The 25,866-nt window shown below is 46.6% G+C and overlaps 1 protein-coding gene across 10 annotated transcripts in view; it reads right to left on the reverse strand.

Annotated features, from left to right (window-relative positions):
- Nucleotides 1-25,866, reverse strand: part of pcdh15b (protocadherin-related 15b) — a 1,235,959-nt gene that overhangs the window by 150,870 nt on the left and 1,059,223 nt on the right. For all 10 annotated transcript variants that reach the window (XM_085994900.1, XM_085994899.1, XM_085994897.1 and 7 more), the window contains one exon: nt 6,195-6,322. In XM_085994900.1, coding sequence (XP_085851026.1) covers nt 6,195-6,322 — 128 coding nt within the window. The remainder of the gene's footprint in view (nt 1-6,194; nt 6,323-25,866) is intronic.

Here is a 25,866-nt window from a genome sequence, read left to right on the forward strand (position 1 = left end):
TCCAGCAGCAGTGGCTTAGCACATTTACAAGGAGGCTCTGGTTGTGGTAGAATACAGGTGGAAAATGGCACAATACATAGGAGCACCATCTAATGGTGAAACTGGGAGGCCAAGAGTCTCCAGCACAATCCTGCCTGATTCTGGCAAGAGTGTGCTGGAAAGGCCAGATCTTAAGCCTGACCAGAAATTTTACAAGCTTTATTTGAAACTTCAGAGGCCCTGAAATTCCTGGGCTTCCACTCTTCTGCCACAAGTATTTATTTTTGCACGCATGGCCCAGTCACAGTTTGGTGCATGCGCAAAATTTTACATTGGAAAAGCCGGTCCCGGGCTGCGTGCGGCCACTTAAAGGGAACGTTAACTGTGACCAATGTTCCCTGTAGGTTGCACGATGTTCTGCGTGGCCTGTTTCTTTCAGTGCGCGGCCCCTTTAAATTTCTGCACCTGCGCAGTATTTCCAATGTAAAAGCTTGCGAGCGGCCTGCGCGGGGCCTTGCAGATGACTGTGCGGCAGCGCACACATGCACACAGCTTAGAGGGAACACTGACTATGCCCCACTTGAGATCTTTTTCTGGTTGGAGTGAAGATTGTTACTGGTGCATAGGATCTGTCTCATTTGAGGTTTTCCAGCATCACTCCCAGGCAACAGCCTGCTCTTAAGATCTCTTACCATTTCACATTTGAGGCAACTGCTTGGAGATATAGGGGGTGACGGGTGGCGCGTGCGCCCAGTCAGTTATGCCCCGACTGTTGGTGAGCGGTTTGAATCGCTCCCTGGGTTCTAGACACCGGACTTAGGTACAGGCGGCGATACAGAAAGACTCGAGTAGACAAGTGGTTTGGCGTAAGAAAACCAAGATTTTATTAAAACAGAAATGAAAACAGTCTTATGAGAAGTCACTAGTATAAAATACAGGCAAATACAAAATAACTATACTTATACAGGGAATGGGGAACACACGGCACATCGAGGGAAAAACAATTACTTTAACAGTCCCCTTAATCCTTACCCCACCCCTAAACCTAACTAGATTAAGCTATGAGGGGCCAGAATTCACGCTCACCAATCCAAAGCAAAGTCAGCTGTTTTGAGGGTTTTGGGGTTTGGTCTTTTGTACTTTTAGGTACCCCGTCGCCACGTGGTCTCAGGGTGCGGTGCTGGAGCTGCTGCTGCGACACACCTTTCTTCTCCTCAGCTGCTGTTGTCTCGTCACGATGGGTTCTCTTCTTCTTCTCCCTCGGGCGGTCGTCGGCGGTAACGTTACGTCAATGAGACGATTAGCAGTTTTTACTGCTTAGATTTTATTACCCAAGCTTAGAACGCCAACATATTCATCATGGCGTGGACACCTGCGTTTATTCGCAATGTTCAACGAGAGGCTTGCCCCCAAGCGCCAGCTTAATTTCAGGGTTCGCCCAACCAACTTCGTCTCACTGTCCTCAGATACTTTCTTCCCCGAGCGTCAGCTTATAACTTGGCGCTCGGGTTTTTAAAATTAATACGTCTTCTGCTGCCCTTCTCTGCTCTTTGTCGGGTCTACCCTACTCTTCGTCTCGGCTCGTCTCGTCACGTATAGCTGCTATACAAGTCCTGGGCTACCTGCTCAGTTTCGTCTCACCCCTATTTGCGGCCTGGGTGTCCTGGATGACTATGGACTCGGGTCTCGTTCCCCTCCCCCACTGTTGGTATGGATGTCCTTGACTGCTGGAATCTTTACTGGGGGGAATGAGGAGACCCCCGCCACGAGGCCAGGGCACGAGTGCGAGCGGCGGCAGCCCCAAGCCTGACCAGAGCAGAGCGACCAGAGAGAAGAAGACAGCAGCCAGCCAGCAGACCGATTGCTACTAAGGGCCTACAGTTATACTCTTTCCGATGGCCCCTTATCTGCGCGCCAAATCAGGTTAGTTCATTGTTTCAATTTTGGCGGGCTGTTTTAAATGATTAAAGCAATCTAAGTTAACTGTTTTTAGATGGCCGTTTATCGTACCAAATGGCCTGATGTCCGGGCTGTATTGTCATTAATGCATTTTAATCGGCCTGTCCAGCCTTGATGGCTCCCATAAGCTGTTTCTGATTATTTATGCAGACAACCTAATGGCCTCAAGTATGGCCTACCTGGTTTTGATCTGTCTACGATCTGACGTAATGCATATTCCATGTTTGCTGTCTGGCTTTTCAAAACACAAAGTCCTTTTCACAGAAACTGCATTTTAAGTTTCGATTTTAAGCTGCAGAGTCCAAGCTTTTAAAATCTTACAGGCTTTTGGTCACGAGGTGCGGACGCCATCTTTGGGTACCCTTTTCTTTTTAATTGTCCATGCAGGGTCCCTCTTATTAATAACCTTGGGAGAATGTGGAAATTTTGCGAATCCTACAATGTCCGAGCGTCTCCTGGGGGGAATTACCCATTGATTTTCCCTTTCTCCTCATGAGGGTGTGTGCAACATCCTAGCCCAGATCACAAACTTATGGTAGGCACAAGCAGGTTCCGTGCCTGAGTTCAAATGTATCAATATGCTGCATAACAGTTTTTACGTTCGAGAGCTTTATAAGGACAATGGGGTAGAGTTTTAGCTTACCGCTTGGGCACAAAACTGGCGTTATGGAAAATCAGGCTGTTTCTATAACGGGCGTCCAATCCATAAAGCTGTTATACGCCCAGATTTAGATTGAAAATCAACCCCTGCTTATGAAAAATGTACACTCGTATCTAAAATTGCATGTAATGGGCTTAACATAAGGAAGTTCAAACTTTTTGATGATTCCCAATAAGGACTTTGGGGTCATTTTCACTTTTGGTGGTGGCAGTAAATTGGTGGTAGCAGTATGGCCGTTCGTTATACACGTTGCCCAATGTACACCCCCCCAGATATACACCTCGCCCGATATACACCTCACCCGATATACACCTCGCCCGATATACACCTCACCCGAAGTACACCCCCCCGATGTACACCCCGCCCGATGTACACCCCGCCCGATATACACCTCGCCCGATGTACACCCTGCCCGATGTACACCTCGCCCGATGTACACCTCACCCGAAGTACACCCCCCCGATGTACACCCCGCCCGATGTACACCCCGCCCGATGTACACCCCGCCCGATATACACCCCGCCCGATGTACACCCCGCCCGATGTACACCCCGCCCGATGTACACCCCGCCCGATGTACACCCCGCCCGATGTACACCCCCCCGATGTACACCCCGCCCGATGTACACCCCGCCCGATATACACCTCGCCCGATGTACACCCTGCCCGATGTACACCTCGCCCGATGTACACCTCACCCGAAGTACACCCCCCCGATGTACACCCCGCCCGATGTACACCCCGCCCGATATACACCCCGCCCGATGTACACCCCGCCCGATGTACACCCCGCCCGATGTACACCCCGCCCGATGTACACCCCGCCCGATGTACACCCCGCCCGATGTACACCCCGCCCGATGTACACCCCGCCCGATATACACCTCGCCCGATGTACACCCTGCCCGATGTACACCCTGCCCGATGTACACCTCGCCCGATGTACACCCCGCCCGATGTACACCCCGCCCGATGTACACCTCGCCCGATGTACACCCTGCCCGATGTACACCCCGCCCGATGTACACCCCGCCCGATATACACCTCGCCCGATGTACACCCTGCCCGATGTACACCCTGCCCGATGTACACCTCGCCCGATGTACACCTCGCCCGATGTACACCCCGCCCGATGTACACCTCGCCCGATGTACACCTCGCCCGATGTACACCCCGCCCGATGTACACCTCGCCCGATGTACACCCCGCCCGATGTACACCCCGCCCGATGTACACCCTGCCCGATGTACACCCCGCCCGATGTACACCTCGCCCGATGTACACCCCGCCCGATGTACACCCCGCCCGATGTACACCTCGCCCGATGTACACCTCGCCCGATGTACACCTCGCCCGATGTACACCTCGCCCGATATACACCCCGCTTAAATTACACCCCGTCCGTTATACGCCTAGCCCGATATACACCTCGCCCGATATACACCCCGCCCGATATACACCCCGTTTAAATCATACACCGTCCGTTATACGCCTAGCCCGATATACACCCTGCCCGATATACACCCATCTTAAATTACACCCCATCCATTATACACCCCGCCCGTTATGCACCCCACCTGTTTCTCTTCCCGCCCGTTGTCTTCTCTTCTTAGGCAGTCCCTTGGAACCGAAGATAACTTGCTTCCACATTAAAAATGAGTTCTCAGGTGACTGATGAGTCCAATTCGGGACCAACAGTCTCTGTCACAGGTGGGGTAGACAGTGGTTGAAGGGGCGGGTGGGTGGGGTGCTTGGGTTGACGTGCGCTCCTTCCGCTTTTTGCGCTTGGCTTCCGCTTGCTCCCGGCGAAGAGACTCGAGGTGTTCGGCGCCTTCCCGGATGCTTCTCCTCCACTTTGTACGGTCTTGGGCCAGGGATTCCCAGGTGTCGGTGGGGATGTTGCACTTTTTCAAGGAGGCTTTGAGGGTGTCCTTGAAGTGTTTCCTCTGCCCACCTGGGGCTCTCTTGCCGTGTCGGAGCTCCGAGTAGAGCGCTTGTTTTGGGTGTCTCGTATCGGGCATGCAGACGATGTGACCCATCCATCGGAGCTGATCGAGCGTAGTCAAAGCTTCGATGCTAGGGATGTTGGCCTGAGCGAGAACACTGACATTGGTGCGCCTATCCTGCCAATGGATTTGCAGGATCTTGCGGAGGCAGCGTTGGTGATACCTCTCCAGTGCTTTGAGGTGCCTGTTGTACATGGTCCATGTCTCTGAGGCATACAGGAGGGCGGGTATTACTACTGCTCTGTAGACCATGAGCTTGGTGCTGGGTTTGAGGTCCTGGTCTTCAAACACTCTCTTCCTCAGGCAACCGAATGCTGCACTGGCACACTGAAGGCGGTGTTGGACTTTGTCATCAACGTCTGTCCTTGTTGACAGTAGGCTCCCGAGGTATGGAAAGTGGTCCACATTGTTCAAGGCCTTGTCATGGGTTTTGATAATCGGGGGGCAGTACTGTGTGGCGGGGGCAGGTTGGTAGAGGACCTTTGTCTTATGGATGTTTAGTGTAAGGCCCATGCTCTCGTACGCTTCGGTGAAGGTGTTAACAATAGTTTGAAGTTCAACCTCCGAGTGTGCGCAGACGCAAGCGTCGTCTGCATACTGTAATTCGACGACAGAGGATGGGATGACCTTGGATCTGGACTGGAGGTGACGGAGGTTGAACAGTTTCCCATTTGTTCTGTAAATTAGCTCCACTCCAGTGGGGAGCTTACTGAGGGTGAGATGGAGCATTGCCGCATTGTACACCCTGTCGTGCCCAATTTTCCTTTCCACAATGGAAAGGATCAGAAAGGTGCAATTTAGTTGTGTTGACCTCTGTGTCTAATTCTCTGATTCCCACTTTGTTCAGTTATATTACAAAACTAGCAACTGTTGCTATCACTGCCATTACAGTATTAGTTCCAACTTTAATATTCACTTTTTGGTTGTCAGGAAAGTCGAACAGCCACAGAAATCTATATCAAAATTAATTTTTGGATTTTCCTACAATTAAGTACATTTTCAAGCAATTCTTTATTAAATGTGCAATTTGAAATGATTACTGGTAAACTGATGCACAAAAAGACAGAAACCTTAAAAACTCCATGAAACGTAAAACCAGTAGCAGCTGTTCTCATTATACTTGTTATATGTTCTATGTAAATCTAGCTAAAACATTTTGGTAACTGAAGTACAGTCTACCCCTCTGAATTTCAAGTTGCTTAATTACTTGCAATTCAAATTGAAATTGTGCAAAAAATGCCTTTTTGTTTTATTTACATTTCTCAATTTGAACAACTGGATAATTCCATTTTTCTCAAGTAAAAAATTGCGAAATTAAGAGGATTCGACAGTACATGGGAAGGACTACCAGGAAAATTTATCTTAAAAGTAATAACTTGCAGCTTTTTGTCAGGATTAACGTCTGAAGATGATTTTGTACGAATACTAGTTTATCTGGATCATGTAGCAATGCAACAAGCTTAAGATTTAGATCAAGTCAGACTCAATTCGGAATTTCTATTGCTTTTCACAGCAACCAAGTAATGAAAGCTACAGCTCAGATCATTGTAGAGTCTCCACTATCCAGCAAATTAATCATCTTCACTCACCTTAACACGCAGCACACTGGTGAATGTCTTGGCATCTTCAGTCACCCCACCCAGGTAGAGAGACTTGGTGAAAACAGGGACATGGTCATTTTCATCTTGTACCTCAATGAAAACCTTAGCTGTGTTTGCTGGAAGAGAAAATTTGAAATTGCTGATTTCTGTTTGAAGCTCGCTGATAGGTATGCATTATTTAAACTTATAAATTATGAAAAAGGCAAGTATAATAGTCAATTTTTAAAGGTTGCTGCTGAAGTAATGGACTCCACTCTTCTGCTGTTGTGAGCTGATCACATATCTTTGCAGCCAATGGAGAATGATTAATTTCTTGAAGTTAATCTCAGTTTATTTAAATACTATGGCCTAGAAATTCACTGGCCTTAGCGCCGCTTTTGAGGCGCTAGAGGGCCTAGCGCCGAAGTTATGGCCAGTTTAGAAATTGACAGGGGCCCTAAATCGGCGTTAGGCCGGTAGCGCTGCGCCGGCACCGATGACGTCATCGGTGTGCGCAGCGTCCCGGTTGCCATGGTAACCCGCCCGAACTCGGAAATTGAGTTGCGGCCGCCTCGCCCGTGGCAGCCGCAAGCAACGTTCTGGCAGAGGTGCCTTACAGAACTTTGCGCCGGCGCATTAAAGGCCCCGCGGCGGCCGGCCGCTTTCCCGCCGGCCGCCTGGCCGCAGCTCCCTCCCCGGACTTCCCCCCCCGCCCCCCCCCAGAACAGAAGCAAGCCCGGCACTTGTCCGAGGTGCCGGGCTCATTTTTAAAAAGATTATCGCGGGCCGCGGCCGGGTGCAGGCAGCTCCTCCTTAACAGAAGGAGGAGGCCTGCACTTCCCGAGCCTGCCGCACCGCAGCGGGCGCCGCAACGCCGGAATAGCGCTGCAATGCAGCGCGTGGCGCCAGTTTTGAGGCGCTGAGACCCCTCAGTAGCGCCGGCAGCCGTTTGGGCGCGGCGCTACTGAATTTTTGGCGCGCGCAGGGGGACTTAGCGCCGGCACTAACTTCCGGCGCTAAAGCCCTCGCTGCGCCAAAACCGAATTTCTAGGCCTAATTATTTTAAGTGTGTTGTGCACAATTTCATTTGAATACATGTTCTACCTCATCACTGTGAAGTTTCTTTGATACTCAGTATTGGCATGCTGATATTCTTCATTACGGCAATCAACAGTTGCCTGCAAATATGGCCCAGATAAAAGTATATAGATCATCATCAACGTACTGACCTGGTGGCTCAACAGGCAATGTGCCATGTGATATGTTACATAAGAAATAAGAGCAGGAGTAAGCCATTTGGCCCTTTGAGCCTGCTCTGCCATTCAGTAACATCATGGCTGATCTTCTACCTCATTTCCACTATCCCAATATCCCTTGATTCCCTTATTATTCAAAAATCTATCGATCTCTGTCTTGAATATACTCAATGACTGAGCCTCCACAGCCCTCTGGGGTAGAGAATTCCAAAGATTCACCACCCTCTGAGTGAAGACATTTCTCCTCATCTCAGTCCTAAATGGCCGACCCCTTATTCTGAGCTTACGCTGAGTCACCCCATTTCTGCTAGAGTGGTGCTTGGTCTACAAATGGGCTCCGCATTCCTCGTCTAGTGTTGAAAGGTTGTTTAGAGGTGGGGTTGGTGGGGGAGCGGTAGGTGCAAAGGTAGCCAGAGTTCAAGATCTTAATCACTATTGTGCTAGAAAGTGCACATGTGTGGACATTGGGTGAAATAGGGTTGGGCTTGGTTATAATGACACCCTACGCCCTGCCCCGCACATAGCCAAATAAGTTGCCATCACTCACTGTCTGGGTTCACATATGGAAAATAGTTACTTGGATAAACATAGAAACATAGAAGATAGGAGCAGGAGTAGGCCATTCGGCCCTTCGAGCCTGCTCCGCCATTCAATGAGATCATGGCTGATCATCCAAATTCAGTACCCTGTCCCTGCCTTCTCCCCATATCCCATGATCCCTTTAGCCTTAAGAAATATATCCAACTCTTTCTTGAATGTACTTAATGAACTGGTCTCCACCGCCCTCTGTGGCAGGGAATTCCACAGGTTCACCACTCTCTGGGTGAAGAAATTCCCCCTCATTTCAGTCCTAAATGGCTTACCCCTTATCCTTAGACTATGACCCCTGGTTCTGGACTCCTCGGCCATCAGAAACATCCTTCCTGCATCTAGTCTGTCCAGGCCAGACAGAATTTTATAGGTTTCGATGAGGTCCCCTCTCAATCTTCTAAACTCCAGTGAGTATAAGCCCAATCGACACAATCTCTCCTCATACGTCATTCCTGCCATCCCACGTATCAGCCTGGTGAATCTTCGCTGCACTCCTTCCATGGCAAGAACGTCCTTCCTCAGGCAAGGCGACCAAAACTGCACACAATACTCAAGGTGCGGTCTCACCAAGGCCCTGTACAACTGCAGCAAGACATCCTTGTTCTTGTACTCGAACCCTCTTGCTACGAAGGCCAACATGCCATTTGTCTTCTTAACCGCCTGCTGCACCTGCATGCTTACCTTCAGCGACTGGTGCACAAGAACACCCAGGTCTCTTTGCACTTCCCCTTCTCCCAATCTATTGCCATTCAAATAATAATCTACCTTCCTGTTTTTGCCACCAAAGTGGATAACCTCACATTTATCCACATTATAGTGCATTTGCCATGTTTCTGCCCAATCACCCAACCTGTCCAAATCGTACTGGAGTTTCACGACATCCTCCTCACAGCATACCCTCCCACCCAGCTTTGTGTCGTCTGCAAATTTGGAGATATTACATCCAATTCCCTCGTCCAGATCATTAATATATATTGTGAACAGCTGGGTTCCAAGGACCAATCCTTGCGGTACCCCACTAGTCACTGCCTGCCACTCGGAAAACAACCCGTTTATTCCAACTCTTTGCTTTCTGTCCGCCAACCAGTTCTCTATCCAAGTCAATACCTTGCCCCCAATCCCATGTGCCTTAATTTTGCACGCTAATCTCTTATGCGGGACCTCATCGAAAGCCTTCTGAAAGTCCAAATACACCACGTCCACTGGTTCTCCCTTATCTATTTTACCAGTTACATCCTCAAAAAATTCCAGTAGGTTAGTCAAGCATGATTTACCTTTTGTAAATCCATGTTGACTTTGTCCGATCCAGTCACTGCTTTCCAAGTGCTCTGTTACTACATCTTTTATAATGGACTCTATCATTTTCCCCACTACCGGTGTCAAGCTTACCGATCTATAATTCCCCGCCTTTTCTCTACCACCTTTTTTGAATAGTGGGGTAACATTAGCTACCCGCCAATCCATGGGTACCGTTCCAGAGTCTATCGAGTTCTGGAAGATGACCAGCACTGCATCTACTATTTCTAGGGCCACTTCCTTAAGTACCCTGGGATGTAGATTATCAGGCCCTGGGGATTTATCGGCCTTCAGTCCCATCAATTTTCCTAACACCATTTCCCTACAAATACTGATTTCTTTCAGTTCCACCCTTTCATCAGACCCTATGTTCCCCGGCACCTCTGGGAGGTTATTTGTGTCCTCCTTTGTGAAGACAGAACCAAAATATGTATTTAGTTGTTCTGCCATTTCTTTGTTCCCCATTATAAATTCCCCCGATTCTGACTGCAAGGGACCTACGCTTGACTTCACCAGTCTTTTTCTCTTCACATATCTATAAAAGCTTTTACAGTCAGTTTTTATGTTCCCTGCAAGCTTACTCTCATATTCTATTTTCCCTTTCTTAATTAATCCCTTTGTCCTCCTTTGTTGAATCCTAAACTGCTCCCAATCCTCAGGATTATTGCTTTTTCTGGCCAATTTATATGCCCTCTCCTTGGACCTTATGCTATCCCTAATTTCCCTTGTTAGCCACGGTTAGGTCACCTTTTTTGTTTTATTTTTATGCCAAACTGGGATGAACAAATTCTGCAGTTCATCTATTCGGTCTTTGAATGTTTGCCATTGCCTGTCCACCGTCAACCCTTTGAGTGCCATTCACCAATCAATCCTACCCAACTCGCTCCTCAGACCATCATAGTTTCCTCTATTTAAATTGAGGACCCTAGTCTCAGAGTCAACTACTTCATTCTCCATCTTAATGAAGAATTCGATCATATTATGATCGCTCCGACCCAAGGGGCCTCGTACAACAAGATTGCCAATTAATCCTTCCTCGTTACATAATACCCAGTCTAAGATGGCCTGATCTCTGGTTGGTTCCTCGACATATTGGTCCAGGAAAGCATCCCGTAAACACTCCAGGAATTCCTCCTCCACAGTATTGTTACTAATTTGGTTGGCCCAATCTATATGTAGATTAAAGTCACCCATGATGACTGCTGTGCCCTTATTGCACGCTTCTTTAATTTCCCTTTTAATGCCTTCCCCAACCTCCGCCTTACTGTTTGGAGGCCTATAAACCACTCCTACTAACGTTTTTTTCCCCTTAGTATTTCTCAATTCTACCCATACAGATTCCACCTCATCAGAGCTAATATCCTTCATTACAATTGTGTTAATCCCTTCTTTAACCAGTAATGCTACCCCACCTCCCTTTCCTTTTTGCCTATCTTTCCTGAATATCGAATACCCCTGGATGTTGAGTTCCCAGTCCTGGCCTTCCTTGAGCCACGTTTCCGTAATCCCAACCAAATCGTATTTGTTTACTTCTATTTGCACAGCCAATTCATCCACCTTATTACAAATGCTCCTCGCATTAAGACACAAAGCCTTCAGGCTTGTTTTTTTAACGCTCTTAGACCTATTAGAATTATTATTTACTGTGGCCATGTTTGATTTAAACCGTTGATTTCTCTGACTGCCACTTTTGTTTTTCTCCTTCCTATCTTTTGCTTTTATCCTTGTTTCCCTTTCCTCTGTCTCCCTGCTCAGGTTCCCAACCCCCTGCCATTTTAGTTTAAACCCTCCCCTTATATTGACATCCTTCTAGAATAAAATTCTAGAAGGATGTCAATACTGCAAGAACTGTGTCCCAGCATTACTTAATGTCTTAAGGAAAGTAGGGAAGAGATATGAGGGCAGGGGACAACTGTAATTAACTTAACTCCAGCATCATGTCACAACATTATAGGGAAAAAATATGATTTTGAGTGTAAACTTATTTCACATTATGTATGACACTGAGTTAAAATAAATAAAAAGGTCCATAATCAATTTAAAACCTTATCAATCTATCTCTCAGGATAACCGCAGCCCTAAAATCTTTCTTTGGCACTAATATTAGCTCTTTCAGAAGAGAGCAATTTCAATAAATGTCCTTTCAGAAATCAATGTCTGCAGGAAAAAAAATCAACAGAAATTGATCACAAACGACTAGGAGTTCTACTAATCAGCAGAACTGTTTGCTCAAAAGTTGCTAGTGAAGATACAGCAAAACTGAGATTAACTCATCAGTTAAAACTATTTGGCCTACAAATTCAGTGGCGCCCCGTTTTCGCCAGGGCACCAGAAGTACCGCCCCGGAAGGAGTCGCGAGCACCCGCTGGAAATTCAGTTTGAGCGCCCGTAATGGAAGTGCGGCGCTACTCGAGGTGCCCCGCATCCCTCTTGGGGCGCTGCAACTGAAAATCGCAGCGCAACATGCCACAGTGCCACACGCTGTGGCACGGCGCGCTGCGGTACTGCAGGCCTTCCTCCCCTTCTTAAAGGGGAGGGGCCTGCATGCAGCGCGATCGGAGATCGCGAGTGCCGGCAAAAGAGCCCGGCACCGAGGAGAAGTACCGGGCTTTTGGGACACAGCCGGCACAACGCGGGGGGGTGGGGGGGGTGCAGGGGCTCAGGAGGCCAGGGACGGCGGCGCGAAGATTTGCTGGCAGGCGGCCAGCAAAAAAAATGGCCGCCCCGCACCTCCACGCCTCTACCGCCGCAGGTAGGCCCCCCTGAACCGGTTGCAAATTGCGACCGGCGTTAAAGCAGGGGGCGCTACCAAATTTGGCGATCGGGGTGGTAGCGGGGCGCTGCGCACACCAATGACGTCATCGGTGGCGGCGCAGCGCTAACGGCTAGCACTGACATTAGCGCCCTGCTAAATTTAGTGGGAGGCGTGGCCAGTGATGCAAAACCCACTAAGTGCCCTCTTTGGGCGCTAACTGGTGACGCAGCCCACTGAATTTCTAGGACTTTGTCTACAAAAGCAAAATCCTGCGGATGCTGGAAATCTGATATAAAAACAGAAAATGCTGGAAAGACTCAGCAGGTTAGGCAGCATCTATAGAGAGAGAAACAGAGTTCACGTTTCAGGTCGATGACCCTTCATCAGAACTATTTGTCTTTTGTATCCGGAATCCTCCTACACATACCCATTTGACTTGTCACTTTTAATTTGAGCAGAGAGTCCCCCATGCATAAATATATATAGCTTATAAAAGGAAGAGAATAATGTGGAAACAGGAGATTCAGGGGCAAACTCAAACCCAGTATTTCTCGATGCTCCAGCCATTTAAGGACATCCCTGATATGATCAGCATGACAAAAAACTAGAAATTTGCTTAATTATAAACACGACCAACTACAAACACTAGCACCTCACCGGAGTCTAACAGGTTAGTTACTTATGCAAGGCATTGTGATCCTGAATTAAAGTCTCAGTGGTGCCTCATCCTCATGCCTCCTGGACACCGTGCATTGGATTTTATATATTCTCAGTCAGCTAATTAGGAGGCACTGTACTTTAAAAAATGCTTATAAGTCTGAAGCAAGCTCACGCCAGGGAGGAAAAGATAACTCTGGTGTTGCATTTATTTTTGAGCTGCAGCTTTAACCTTTTCATTGCTGGAAAACATAAGAACATAAGAAGTAGGAGCAGGAGTAGGCCATACGGCCCCTCGGGCCTGCTCCGCCATTCAATAGGATCATGGCTGATTCCAACCTAGACTCACGTCCATTTCCCTGCCCGCTCCCCATAACCCTTAATTCCCTTATCAGCTAGGAAACTGTCTATCTCCGTTTTAAATGTATTTAATGTCGCAGCTTCCACAGCTCTCTGAGGTAGCAAATTCCATAGATTTACTACCCTCTGAGTGAAGAAGTTTCTCCTCATCTCAGTTTTGAAAGGGCAGCCCCTTATTCTAAGATTATGCCCCCTAGTTCTAGTCTCACCCATCAGTGGAAACATCCTCACCGCATCCACCCGATCAAGCCCCCTCACAATCTTATATGTTTCGATAAGATCGCCTCTCATTCTTCTGAATTCCAATGAGTAGAGGCCCAACCTACTCAACCTTTCCTCATAAGTCAACCCTCTCATCTCCGGAATCAACCGAGTGGACCTTCTCTGAACTGCCTCGAGAGCAACTATATCTTTTCTTAAATATGGAAACCAAAACTGTATGCAGTATTCCAGGTGTGGCCTCACCAGTACCCTGTATAACTGAAGCAAGACTTCCCTGCTTTTATACTCCATCCCCTTTGCAATAAAAGCCAAGATTCCATTGGCCTTCCTGATCACCTGCTGTACCTGCATACTAACCTTCTGTGTTTCATGCACCAGGACCCCCAGATCCCTTTGTACTGTAGCACTTTGCAGTTTCTCTCCATTTAGATAATAACTTGCTCTTTGATTTTTTCTGCCAAAGTGCATAACCTCACACTTTCCAACATTATATTCCATCTGCCAAATTGCTGCCCACTCACTTAGCCTGTCTATGTCCTTTTGCAGGTTTTTTATGTCTTCCTCACTCGCTGCTTTCCCTCCCATCTTTGTATCGTCGGCAAACTTGGATACGTTGCACTTGGTCCCCTCCTCCAAATCGTTAATATAGATTGTAAAGAGTTGGGGTCCCAGCACTGACCCCTGCGGAACACCACTAGTTACTGATTGCCAACCCGAGAATGAACCATTTATCCCAACTCTCTGTTTTCTGTTAGATAGCCAATCTTCCATCCATGCCAGTATATTACCCCCAATCACGTGATTTTTTATCTTGTGCAGTAATCTTTTGTGTGGCACCTTGTCAAATGCCTTTTGGAAGTCCAAATACACCACATCCACTGGTTTCCCTTTATCCACCCTGTTTGTTACGTCCTCAAAGAATTCGAGCAAATTTGTCAAACATGATTTCCCCTTCATAAAACCATGCTGACTCTGTCTGATTAAATTATGCTTATCCAAATGTCCTGTTACTGCTTCCTTAATAATGGACTCCAACATTTTACCAACCACAGATGTTAGGCTAACTGGTCTATAGTTTCCAGCCTTTTGTCTACCTCCCTTTTTAAATAAGGGTGTTACATTAGCAGTTTTCCAATCTGCTGGGACCTTTCCTGAATCCAGGGAGTTTTGGAAAATTACTACCAATGCATCCGCAATCCCTACCGCTACTTCTCTCAAGACCCTAGGATGTAAGCCATCAGGTCCAGGGGACTTATCCACCTTAAGTCCCATTATCTTACCGAGTACCATCTCCTTAGTGATTTTAATCGTGTTTAGCTCCTCCCCCCATAGCCCCCTGTTTGTCCAGTGTTGGGATATTTTTAGTGTCCTCTACTGTAAAGACTGATACAAAATATTTGTTCAGCGTATCTGCCATCTCCATGTTCCCCACTACTAATTTCCCGGTCTCGTCCTCTAAGGGACCAACATTCACTTTAGCCACCCTTTTTCTTTTTATATAACTGTAGAAACTCTTGCTATCTGTTTTTATATTTTTTGCTAGTTTGCTTTCATAATCTATCTTCCCTTTCTTAATTAATCTTTTAGTTATTCTTTGCTGGCTTTTAAATGCTTCCCAATCTTCTATCCTCCCACTAGATTTGGCTACTTTATATGCCCTTGTTTTCAGTTGGATACTATCCTTTATTACTTTACTTAGCCACGGATGGCTGTCTTTTCTTTTACGCCCCTTTTTCCTACTATAAAATTCTAAAGCTGATCCAATATTTTATTCCTTCATAATTTGGGCATATACCATGTGGTATTTGTGCTGTTTGTGAAAACTGCAGAGTGGTTTGTTTTTTACATAATTTCTATCCTTTAGTATTTTGTTAGCTGTTCATTTAGAAAACAAGTTCAAGTGCTCATTGGAGTGCTACCCAAATGTGTGTGGCTTATTTCATGCATACTGTTTAAGTAGTTCTGAAAGTATCATTCTTTATTAACCAATTTCCAGAAAATAATCCTTTCAATTTTTTCGTTATTGATAATTTCTAACAGAGGTCACAAGCAATTTGCATACACAAAGCTTATAATCCATAATTACTGTCTTCACTAGAAAATAAGCAAGTTAATGTGCTGCATTTAAAGTTTTATTCTTATTCAAGCTAAATCTTATATGTAACATGAAATATTATTTACACCAAGATTGTTCCAAATTAGTTCAGTGTTTTATAGCATCAATGCCCAGAAAATAACTTCATTATAAAGTGAACAGATTTTTCTTCCTACCTTTATTCCATAAATCTGACAAGATTGTTTATTTAGAACGCTTATTAAAATCCTTGCAATTGTTAGGTATCTTGCGTGTGCTACTGCTTACAGTGCAGAAGAGAATAAGCTAAGTCACCTGAGATTTGGTGGCTTTGTTGGGTCCAATTTTAGCTAACATAAATCCACAGAACTTAGCAGCAGAGCTGGAACTTTAAGGCCCATCCAAATCATTATCACTGACTTAAATACTTGAACAGTTGTACTGTCTGCTAGTAAATCTAAAGCAACATACCAGTACATTATCAGTGAGTAATGAAACCCACTGAAGCAAATACAGAAGTTTAGGAGACACCTAGTTCTGTTTTGGAAAAAAGGAATAGATAGATATGGTGTGAAGATGGTGTTGAGGTCAATCAAGAAAAGAACAAGATTATTCTTTTTCCTATTTCTAAAATGTCCTATGTTCCCTATCTAACCAAAAGCATAAACCAGGTTTCCTAAAAGGTCCACTGGTTTTATCTCCCACTCATTCCTAGGGCTGGATTTTGCCAATGGGGAGCTTTTGGAGGCGGGACTCCCACTTGTCGGGTTTCAGTCCCACCTCCATCAACTTCTGGCCAACACACGCTATGTTCCCTTGATTGACCTTGTTAAGCCCGCTCAGCGGGCTTAGCAGGCCAATTAAGGGAAAGCCGGTTACAGAGAACGTCAACATATGACGTTTCATCTGTCAAAAATTTTTGACAGATGAATTGTCATCATTTGACAGCTCTGTGAAGCTGTCAAACACTGACATTCTCTGTAGTTTGATGAGTTCTTGAATTCAAGACCTCATCAAGCCTGTTTCTTTTGCAGAAATTAGATGGCTGCTGCATTGAAGAATGCAACGGCCATCTGTCATCTCTGCCACGGAGGGGCGAGACTCTCCGCATACCCAACTCTTGAAGCTTGCAGGAAGAAACAAAGGTAAGTAAACTTCTTCTAACACTTTCCACTTACCTCACATACTCACCTCTCCACACTTGCACCCATCACTTACCTTCACAGAGCACTTTTGCACCCCGCAGACCCCCGCAGACCCACTGCTCACCTTGGTGACCCTGGCGGGGTTCGGAGCCTTCGGGAAGTCCGCACTTGTGTGGGCAAAATGGGGATAATCCTCTTATCTGCCTGTTAACAGGCAGTTAAGTGGCTATACTCCCCTTCCCGCCTCCAAGGAGATGGGATCCGGCGCGGGTCGGCTACCCACCTCCTGGCAAGATGGCATGGAGGCGGGTTGGGGCGGGTTGGGCACCCGCCCCCAAATTCTGCCATTTTCCCAGCAGCCCCACCTCCATACCAACCTCCCCAGGGCTGGTAAGATCGCACCCAAAGTTTCCATTCACAGGCAACTGCCCCATTGATGCCTTCTTCATCAACAAACTTCCCCCTCAGTCCTCCTCCTTTGATACGTTACATTTCTATACCTTTCCTGATATTGCTGCTTTTTGTCACTATCTTCTATAGCATCTTACAGAGTCAGAGGGCTGGATTTTACCAGTCCTGAGGAGGCCGGTTTGGAGGCGGGACTGCCCAGAAAATCAAAGAATGGGAGCAGGTCCCGAACCCGCTCCCAACATGCCGCCAACCAATCTTCCCGGGAGTTGGGTCCCCGATTTGCGCAGGGACCCGACTCCGAGTGGCGGGAAGAGGATTATAGCCACTTAACTGCCTGTTAACAGGTAGTTAACAGGCAGTTAAGAGGCTTTTTCCAATTTTTAGACTGTCGGGGAACCCCGCCAGGGTAAGTGAAACGTGCTGTGGGTCTGTTGTTATGTTTGTGTATAGATGACGCAAGGGCTCACCTGTGTACACTGATTGTCAGTGTTTGACAGCACCTCAATGCTGTCAAACACTGTCAAATCATCTGTCAAAAATAACTGGTTTATGTGGCTTTACGAAAACCAGCAGATGAAGCAACTGACGCCATCTGACAGCGGCTTTCCCTTAATTGGTCAGCAAGCCCGCAGGGCGGACTTAACAAGGCTAATCAGGGGAAAATAGCATCTGTGCTTCGGACATCGCTGGTGGCGGGACTAGAACCTGGAAGGCAGCAGACCCACCCCCAACGCATCTCGGTGAGTAAAATCCAGCCCATAGAGTCATACGGCACAGGAGGCCGCCATTCAGAAAATGGTGAAAAGCCTCTTAACTACAGTTAACAAACAGTTAATTCGTTCTATTCTCCTTCCCGCTGCTAGGGGACAGGTCCCTGTGCCTCCTGGGAAGATGGTTCGGAGGCGGGTTGGGACCCGCTCCCAATTTTCCCCATTTTTCCACCAGTCCCGCCTCCTCAGGGCTGGGAAAATTCCCCCCCATAGGGCACAGAAGGAGGCCATTCGGCCCATCGAGTCCGTGCCGGCTCTCTGTAGAGCAATCCAGTCAGTCTCATTCCCCTGCTCTATCCCCTTAGCCCTGCAAGTTTATTTTCCTCAAGGACTAATCCAGAGACATGAGTTCAAATCCCACCACAGCAGCTGGGGAATTTAAATTCAGTTAATTAAATAAATCTGGAACAATGGTGACCATGAAACTACCGGATTGTCGTAAAAACCCATCTGGTTCAATAATGTCCTTTAGGGAAGGAAATCTGCTGTCCTTACCCTGGCGGGGTTCCCCGATGTCGGGAAGCCCGCAGCAGACGTCGCAAAATGGGAAAAGAGCCTTTTAATAGCCTGTTAATTACCTATTAACAGGCAGTTAAGTGGCTGTAATCCTCTTCCCGCCGTTAGGAGTCGGGTCTCTGTGCAAATCGGGGACCCGACTCCCGGGAAGATTGGTTGGAGGTGGGTCGGGAGCGGGTTAGGGACCCGCTCCCATTCTTTTTGACTTTCCCAGCAGTCCCGCCTCCAAACCCGCCTCCTTATGGCTGGTAAAATCCAGCCCTGAGTGTATCCGCTTCCACCACTTCCGTCGGCAGCGAATTCCAGGTCCTCACCATTCCCTGCGTAAAAAAGTTTTTCCTCACATCCCCCCTGTATCTCTTGCCCAAAACCTTAAATCTGTGTCCCCATGTCCTTGTACCATCAACTAGTGGGAACAGCCTTTCCCCGTCTAGCCTATCCAAACCCATAATCTTGTACACCTCTATCAAATCACCACTCAACTTCCTTTGCTCTAATGAAAACAAATCCAGCTTCTCCAACCTGTCCTTGTAGCCAAGATCCCCTATCAATTCAATTCAATTCAATTCAAATCGCTTTATTGGCATGACAAGGTACATCTTATGTTGCCAAAGCATCGAAAAACATTCATGGTTGTACACAAAAATACAGATCTATCCATACAGTGTATAAACAGATATATCCCTGAGTGTATAAATATACATTCATATAATTTGTATATACTCTTTTCTTATATTTAGTGGTTGTCCCTCTGTTTATGGCAAGCTGTAACATAGTGTGCCGCTAAGGTTACACAATTTCTCTCTTCCCCTAGTAGGTATGGGATTTTTTGGTCGTCATTCAAATTTCTGAATTCCGGGCATATTTTTGTGAATTTTGGGTAGAAATTCTCCCTTATGCCCTGATATTTTCTACAAGCTGTGAGGAAGTGCATCTCTGTCTCCACCACTCCCTGACTGCAGTGAGAGCATATCCTGTCCTCTCTTGGTAGCCTGGTCTGCCTGTGTCTACCTTTTTCGATCGCCAGGCTATGTTCACTAAGTCTGTACATTGTCAAGGTTTTTCTCAGTTTGCTATCCTTTACCATGGTCAGGTAATCAGCCATGTTGTATTGTCTGTTTAGGGCCAAGTAGCAATTGAGTTTGCTTTGGGTTTTTGTTGTTTCTGTCCAATATGACAGATATTTTTCCTTTTGCTTAGCGACGATTGTGTTGGGTCGAATTCTTTGTGTTACGCTGTCACTGTCCTGGGGCTGGTTATTGTTAGTAGTGTTAGTAGTTACTTCACTGAGTCCCAGGACTAGTTGACTGAGGGTATTCTTCTTTATGGTCCTCTCTTGGCATTTCAGGGCTTCGTAATGATAGCATTGGGGGTTGCTCATTTCTAGGTGTTTCTAAAATTTGGTGGCTCTTTTTTGGATAGTGATTATTAATGGATATTGGCCTAGTTCTGCCCTGCATGCATTGTTTACGGTTTTCCTTTGAGTCCGGAGGATACTTTTACAGAATTCTGCATGTAGGATCTCAATTGGGTGTTTGTCCCATTTTGCAAATTATTGTTGTGTTAGCAGTCCCCACACCTCACTGCCATAGAGTGCAATTGGTTCAATTACTGATTTAAAAATTTTGAGCCAAATGCTAATTGGGATTTCTATTTGGATTGATTTTTTAATGGCATAGAAAGCCCTTCTTGCTTTCTCTTTCAGTTCATTCACAGCCAGATGAAAATTTCCCGTAGAACTGATTTTTAAGCCCAAGTATGTGTAGTGGTTTGTTCAATTTTGGTTGTTCCTAGTGTGAAATTTATTTTGGGTCCCTGATGTCTGGATCTTCGCTGGAACACAAGGACTTTGGTTTTTGGGGGATTTATTGTCAGGGCCCAGGTCTGGCAGAACGACTCCAGCAGATCCAGGTTCTGCTGTAGACCCTCCTTAGTTGGTGACAGCAGAACCAGGTCATCTGCATAGAGGAATTTAACCTTGGATTCATATAGGGTGAGGCCGGGTGCTGTAGATTGTTCAAGTAGTTTTGCCAATTCATTTATGTAAATATTAAAGAGTGTCGGTGAGATGGGCCAGCCCTGCGTCACCCCCCGCCCCTGTGGGAAGCATTTTGTTTGTTTGTCTCCAATTTTAACTGCACATTTGTTGTTTGTATACATTGATTTAATTACATCATATGTTTTTCCCCCTACCCCGCTTTCGATAAGTTTCAGGAATAAACCGTCGTGCCAGATGGAATCGAAAGCCTTCTGGAAATCTATAAAGCATGCGTAGATTTTGCTTTTGTTTTGATGAACGTGTTTGTCAATTAGGGTCTGTAGGGTGAAGATATGATCTGATGTTCTATAGTTTGGCAGGAATCCAATTTGGCTTTTACTCAAGACATTGTGCTCCTCAAGGAAGTTTATAAGTCTTTTGTTTATGATACTACAGAATACCTTCCCCAGGTTACTGTTTACACAGATGCCTCGATAGTTATTTGGGTCGACTTTGTCCCCACTTTTGTATATGGGCGTTATGAGTCCTTTGTTCCAGATATCAGGGAAGTAACCGACACTCAAAACCAAGTTGAAGAGTTTTAGGATAGCCAGTTTCATTTTATCGTCTGTGTGTTTAATCATCTCGCGTAGTATGCCGTCTGCACCGCAAGCTTTTCCTGGTCGCAGGTCCTTGAGTTTTTCAACTAGTTCTTTTTCTGTTATTATGGAGTCTAGTGGGTTTTGGTTATCTTTTATGGCCATTTCGAGCTTTTCCAGTTTTTTGCATATTTGGTGTTGCTCTGGCCTTAGTGTGTTTTTCTGGTATTTTTCAAAGTGGTTTTCCCATGTGTCTCCATTTTGAATGGCCAATTCGTCGTGATGTTTTTTGTGTAATGTATTCCAGTTGTCCCAGAAACAATTGGAATCAATGGATTCCTCAATGGAGCCGAGTGTATTCTTAATATACTGCTCTTTTTTGGTTCCGAGTGTGTTCCTGTATTGTGTTAGTGTCTGACAATAAGTAAGGCGTAATTCCTCGTTTTCTGGCTGTCTGTGTTTTTGGTTTGATATTTTTCTAAGTTTTTTCCTCATGTTATGGCAATCTGGGTCAAACCATTTTTCATAGTTTTTTGTTTTGGGTTTGTTCTTGCGAGCTTTCAAGTTTGACCTTGTTGCCAAATTATCAAAAATATTGTTTAGGTTATTCACTGCACTTATTACGCCTTCTTTATTGTGAGTGTATATGTTATCCAGAAAGGTGTCCAATAGAGCTTGAATTGATTCATTGCTAATTGCTTTCTGGTATTTTTCCGTGCTGTTTTTGGCCCATCTGTACGATTTTTTGGTGTTGTACAGCTTACTGGGTTGTGTTTCTGTGTTGGTTGTTTCTGTCTTTTTAAGATACATAGTAATTTGACTGTGGTCTGACAGTGTTGTTTGTGGTTTGACTGTGAATGCTCTGAAAGAGGATGGGTCCAAATCCGTAATCATATAGTCTACGGTGCTACAGCCAAGAGGTGAGCAATAGGTCGATCTTCCTAGGAGGTCTCCCATGAACCTACCATTGACAATGTACAGACCCAGGCTTCGACAAAGCTGCAGGAGCTGTTTTCCATTCTTATTTGTCTGCTTGTCGCAGTTATGCCTGTATGGATGGGAAGGGATATCGAAGTGGTTATTCCCGAATATGTAATTGTTTCCCTGATTATTGGTGAAGTCTGGTTCTTCGCCAGTTCTTGAATTGAGGTCACCACAGATCAACACATTCCCCTGGGCCTGGAATTGGATAATCTCCCTCTCCATGTTGGAGAAGGTGTCCTCTTTAAAGTACGGGGATTCCATTGGGGGATATAGAGTGCGCAAATGAAATAGAGATAATCCCCCTCTCAATTTTGAGCCACATGTGGTTTTCGCCCTTTTTTATAAATTTGATGCAATTCTTAAGCTCTGTTTTAAACCAAATCAGTATGCCTCCGGAGTCTCTGCCTTGGGTTACTCCTGGCAATTTATTGGAGGGGACCACCAGCTCTGTGTACCCTTGGGGACGGCCAGTGTGTCCTTCTCCTCGATACCAAGTTTCCTGTAAAATGATAATATCCAGATCTTTAGTTTCATCTATGAACTCTGGGGTCCTACTCTTCACGTCGAGCACCGAAGAGCGTAGACCTTGGATATTCCAGGTCGAAATATATAAGGATTTCATGTTAAGTTTGATCTTTTACTATGATAGGTTAAAGAATGATATGTGTTTGTCGTGTCTAAATGGGGGGGAAAAAAAGATCATCTCAATTGTCTATAAATGCTAATACTACTTGGTTACAATTCATTCTAGTAATTAGTCCTTGATTTTTCTTTTTCATTTTCTGATCCATAAGGCGGAAGTAGATGCTACTGCACGTCTGCTTAGTGTCTCTTAATGGATTGTCTCTGCCTGAGGTATTGCGTACGCCCTGTGCATCTCTCCCTCTGTCTGGCTGGGGGCGGTCCTGTTCCCCTGTAGGACAGGAGTGGTGCAGGTCTGATATTGTTGTTGTGCATGGGGATCCTCTCTGGTCCCGGTTGGTGTGGTGGTGGTCTCTGTAGTAGTCCTGGTATGTACCCCGCTGATCTCTGGTGGTCGGCAGGGGGTCCTCCTGGAGTCTGCGTATGGACCCGGTTAAAAGCGACATCCTTCAGGGCTTTAGCAAAGATCGATATTCGTTTCCTGTGGGTGTGGATGCGGTCGTGAAGACATTCCACATCGAGGGTGGGGTGTTGGGCCAGGTGCACGTTGTGTTTTAATTCACAGTCTCTTGCTATGCTGGCATTTATCTCATGAATTGTTTTGCTGTTAAAGTCTGTTCTCAGCAATATTGTGGAAACAGTGATTCTAGTGTTTGGGAATGTATTGCTTGCCTTCTCAATCACTGCTCTGAGCGATGTTGCTACCCCTTTCTGCTGGGCCTTTAGGTCATTTGTGCCAGTGTGTATTATTATGTGTTGGGGGGAGCCTAATCGGGTTTTGGTCAGCCATTCCAGGGCTCTGTCTGTTGTTGGGCACCGGATCTTTTTTACTATATGTCTAGGGAAGAGCTTTTTCTCCCATAGAAATTTCCCATTTGAGTCTATGAGTATTACGATGTCAGCCTTGTTGGTGTTTACTATCTGGTGGCTTTCGCCTGAACTCATAGGGTGTGTGTTGGACTGGGGTGGTCGTGTCTGGTGTGTGCGCTCCTCTTGTGAGCGGCTCGCTTGTGGTCCCACAGTGGTGGGGGAAGACTGAGCTTCAGTATGCTGGTCGGTCTGTGTGGCACCCCTTGTATTGTGTGTCTGCTGCTGTTGTTCAGTGTGGGAGTGCAGCTGTTCAGTCGGGCTCTGTATTGTCTTATCTCTAGCCTCTGGCTGCTGGTCTAATGGTGCTATCTCTCCTCTATGGCTCTCTTTGTTTTCCTGCAGCTCTTTCACCTGATTCCCAAGTAGATTCAGCTCTCTCCTGTATCTCTCCCTCTCTTGCTTTTGTTCATGTTTCAGTTTAAGGACCTCCTCTCTAAGTTTAACCAGCTCTGTCTCCAACTGGTTAAATTTATCCTTTAGTTGTATCTGGCTGTGTGATCCCGGGGTGTGTGTCCGGTCGGCGCTGGAGGGCTCACTCACTTCCTGGCTAGGCTGCTCTTCTCTTGGTGAGCTGGAAGTGGTAGGGGGAGTATGTGTGGCTTCCTCCCTGGTAATTACGCTGGGGTTAGTCAGCTGTACCATGTGGCTGTGGGGCCCCGGGGTGAGTGTCTGGTTAGAACTGTGTGGCTCGTTCACCTCCTGACCAGGCTGATTTACTCCTGCTGAGTTGTCAATGGTGGGGGGAGTGCGAGTCACTTTTCCCCTGTTAGCCACTCTGGGGCTGTTCCTTCCCCTCTCAGTTATTTCTTTCAGTGTCTCGAAGGCCGTTTCAAAGTCGTCGAGGTTGCCTTGCACCATTATTGTTCCGTTATCGTACATGTTGACAGTTGTGGTTGCACTGTCCGGGTCTCCTGGTTTCTTAATTTTCAGTTTGGACCCATTAGCGGTTCTTTCCTGCTTAACCCTGGTATAGTGTGATTTTATTGCTGTGATCCAAGCCGCTGACTGGTCTGAGTAAAAAATGAGATTACACTTTTTCCCAGTGCTGTACCAGTCAGCAAAAAGAGTTTCTGGTTTTTCTCTCAGCTGCTTCTGCTTGATCGATTTTTTAGCATTTTTTTTGGCGTTGGGGGGAATCTGGAAGAGGTTGCTCTCAGTGTGCCTTGTGAGCTGCTGTGGCTCCTCTGATTCGCTCATTTTTAGTATTTTTGAGGTAGAAATTATTGTTGACCTTAGAATAAGCTTTTCTGGGGCCCCGGGTTTGGTGTTTCCCTCTCCCGGCTCGCGAACTTTCCCAGGCCCCGGACTCGCTCGCTCTCCAGGCCCTCCCCAGGCCCCGTACTCACTGTCCTGGTCTGCATCTGGGATTTGCTGTTTCCCGGTGTCTCCCGGCTGCTCCCCTCCCCCTCAGAGGTCTCTGGGCCTCTGTCTTGGCCCGGCTCCTCGGGCCTTTCCCTGGCTTCAGGCTCCCTCCCCAGGACCCGTACTCACTGTCTGCATCTGGGAGCCGCTGCCTCACGGTGCCTTCGGGCTGCTCCCCTCTCCCTCAGAGGTCTCCAGGCCTCTGTCTCGGCCTGGCTCCTCGGGCCTTTCCCGGGCTTTTGGCTTAGTGTCCCGGCCGCCGCTCGGCTCTGTGTCCCGGCCGCCGTTCAGACTTAGTGCTGCGGCCGCCGCTCCGGCTGTGTCCCGGCCGCCGCTCGGGCTCTGTGTCCCGGCCGCCGCTCGGGCTCCTCCTTGGTGCCTCGTTCTCCCGGTTTTTCCCCGGGTTTATTCTTCTGTCCCTTTGCTTTGTTTCTTATTGTCTTTGTTTCTTTCTGCTGTTTTCCTCAGGTTTTTTTTTCTCTGTCGGCTCTTGTCTTTGGTGGTCTTTTTGGCGGTCTTTTCCTTCCTTACTTAATCTAAACTAACCTAAACTTAAACTTAAACTAAACTAACTTAACTAAACTTAAATTTAACTTTTAAACCTTTTAAAACTTGAAATGAAACTTTTTTCCCCACTTTAAACACTAAAAACACTAAAATTTCAGCAACCCATCTTCAGCGTGCGTGTATCTTCCCCTCCCCCTCTCTCTCTCTCCTATCCCTGGAACCATTCTGGTAAATCTCCTCTGCACCCTCTCAAGGGCCTTCACATCCTTCCTAAAGTGTGGTGACCAGAACTGGACACAATACTCCAGTTGTGGCCTAACCAGCACTTTATAAAGGTTCAGCATAACTTCTCTACTTCTCTATTTATGAAGCCCAAGATCCCATATGCTTAGTTAACCACTCTCTCAATATGTCCTGCCTCCTCAGGGACCTATGCACATTAACTCCCAGGTCCCTCTGTCACTGCACACTCTTTAAAACTGTGCCGTTAAGTGTATATTGCCTCTCCCTGTTCCTTCTGCCAAAATGCATCACCTTACACTTCTCTGTATTAAATTCCATCTGCCACTTCTTCTAAAGTACTTTGTTTTTCTCCTAACTATTCCTGTCAAACTCTTCTTCTCTGAAGCCTGCTCTCTAGATCGCCAACTTCCTAGCAAGAGACAGTCCCGATCTAATGCCAGCCT

Source organism: Somniosus microcephalus, chromosome 8 (assembly GCF_052327205.1).
Source record: "Somniosus microcephalus isolate GS21.2 chromosome 8, FLI_Smic_1.0, whole genome shotgun sequence".
In the NCBI taxonomy this organism is placed as follows: Eukaryota; Metazoa; Chordata; class Chondrichthyes; order Squaliformes; family Somniosidae; genus Somniosus; species Somniosus microcephalus.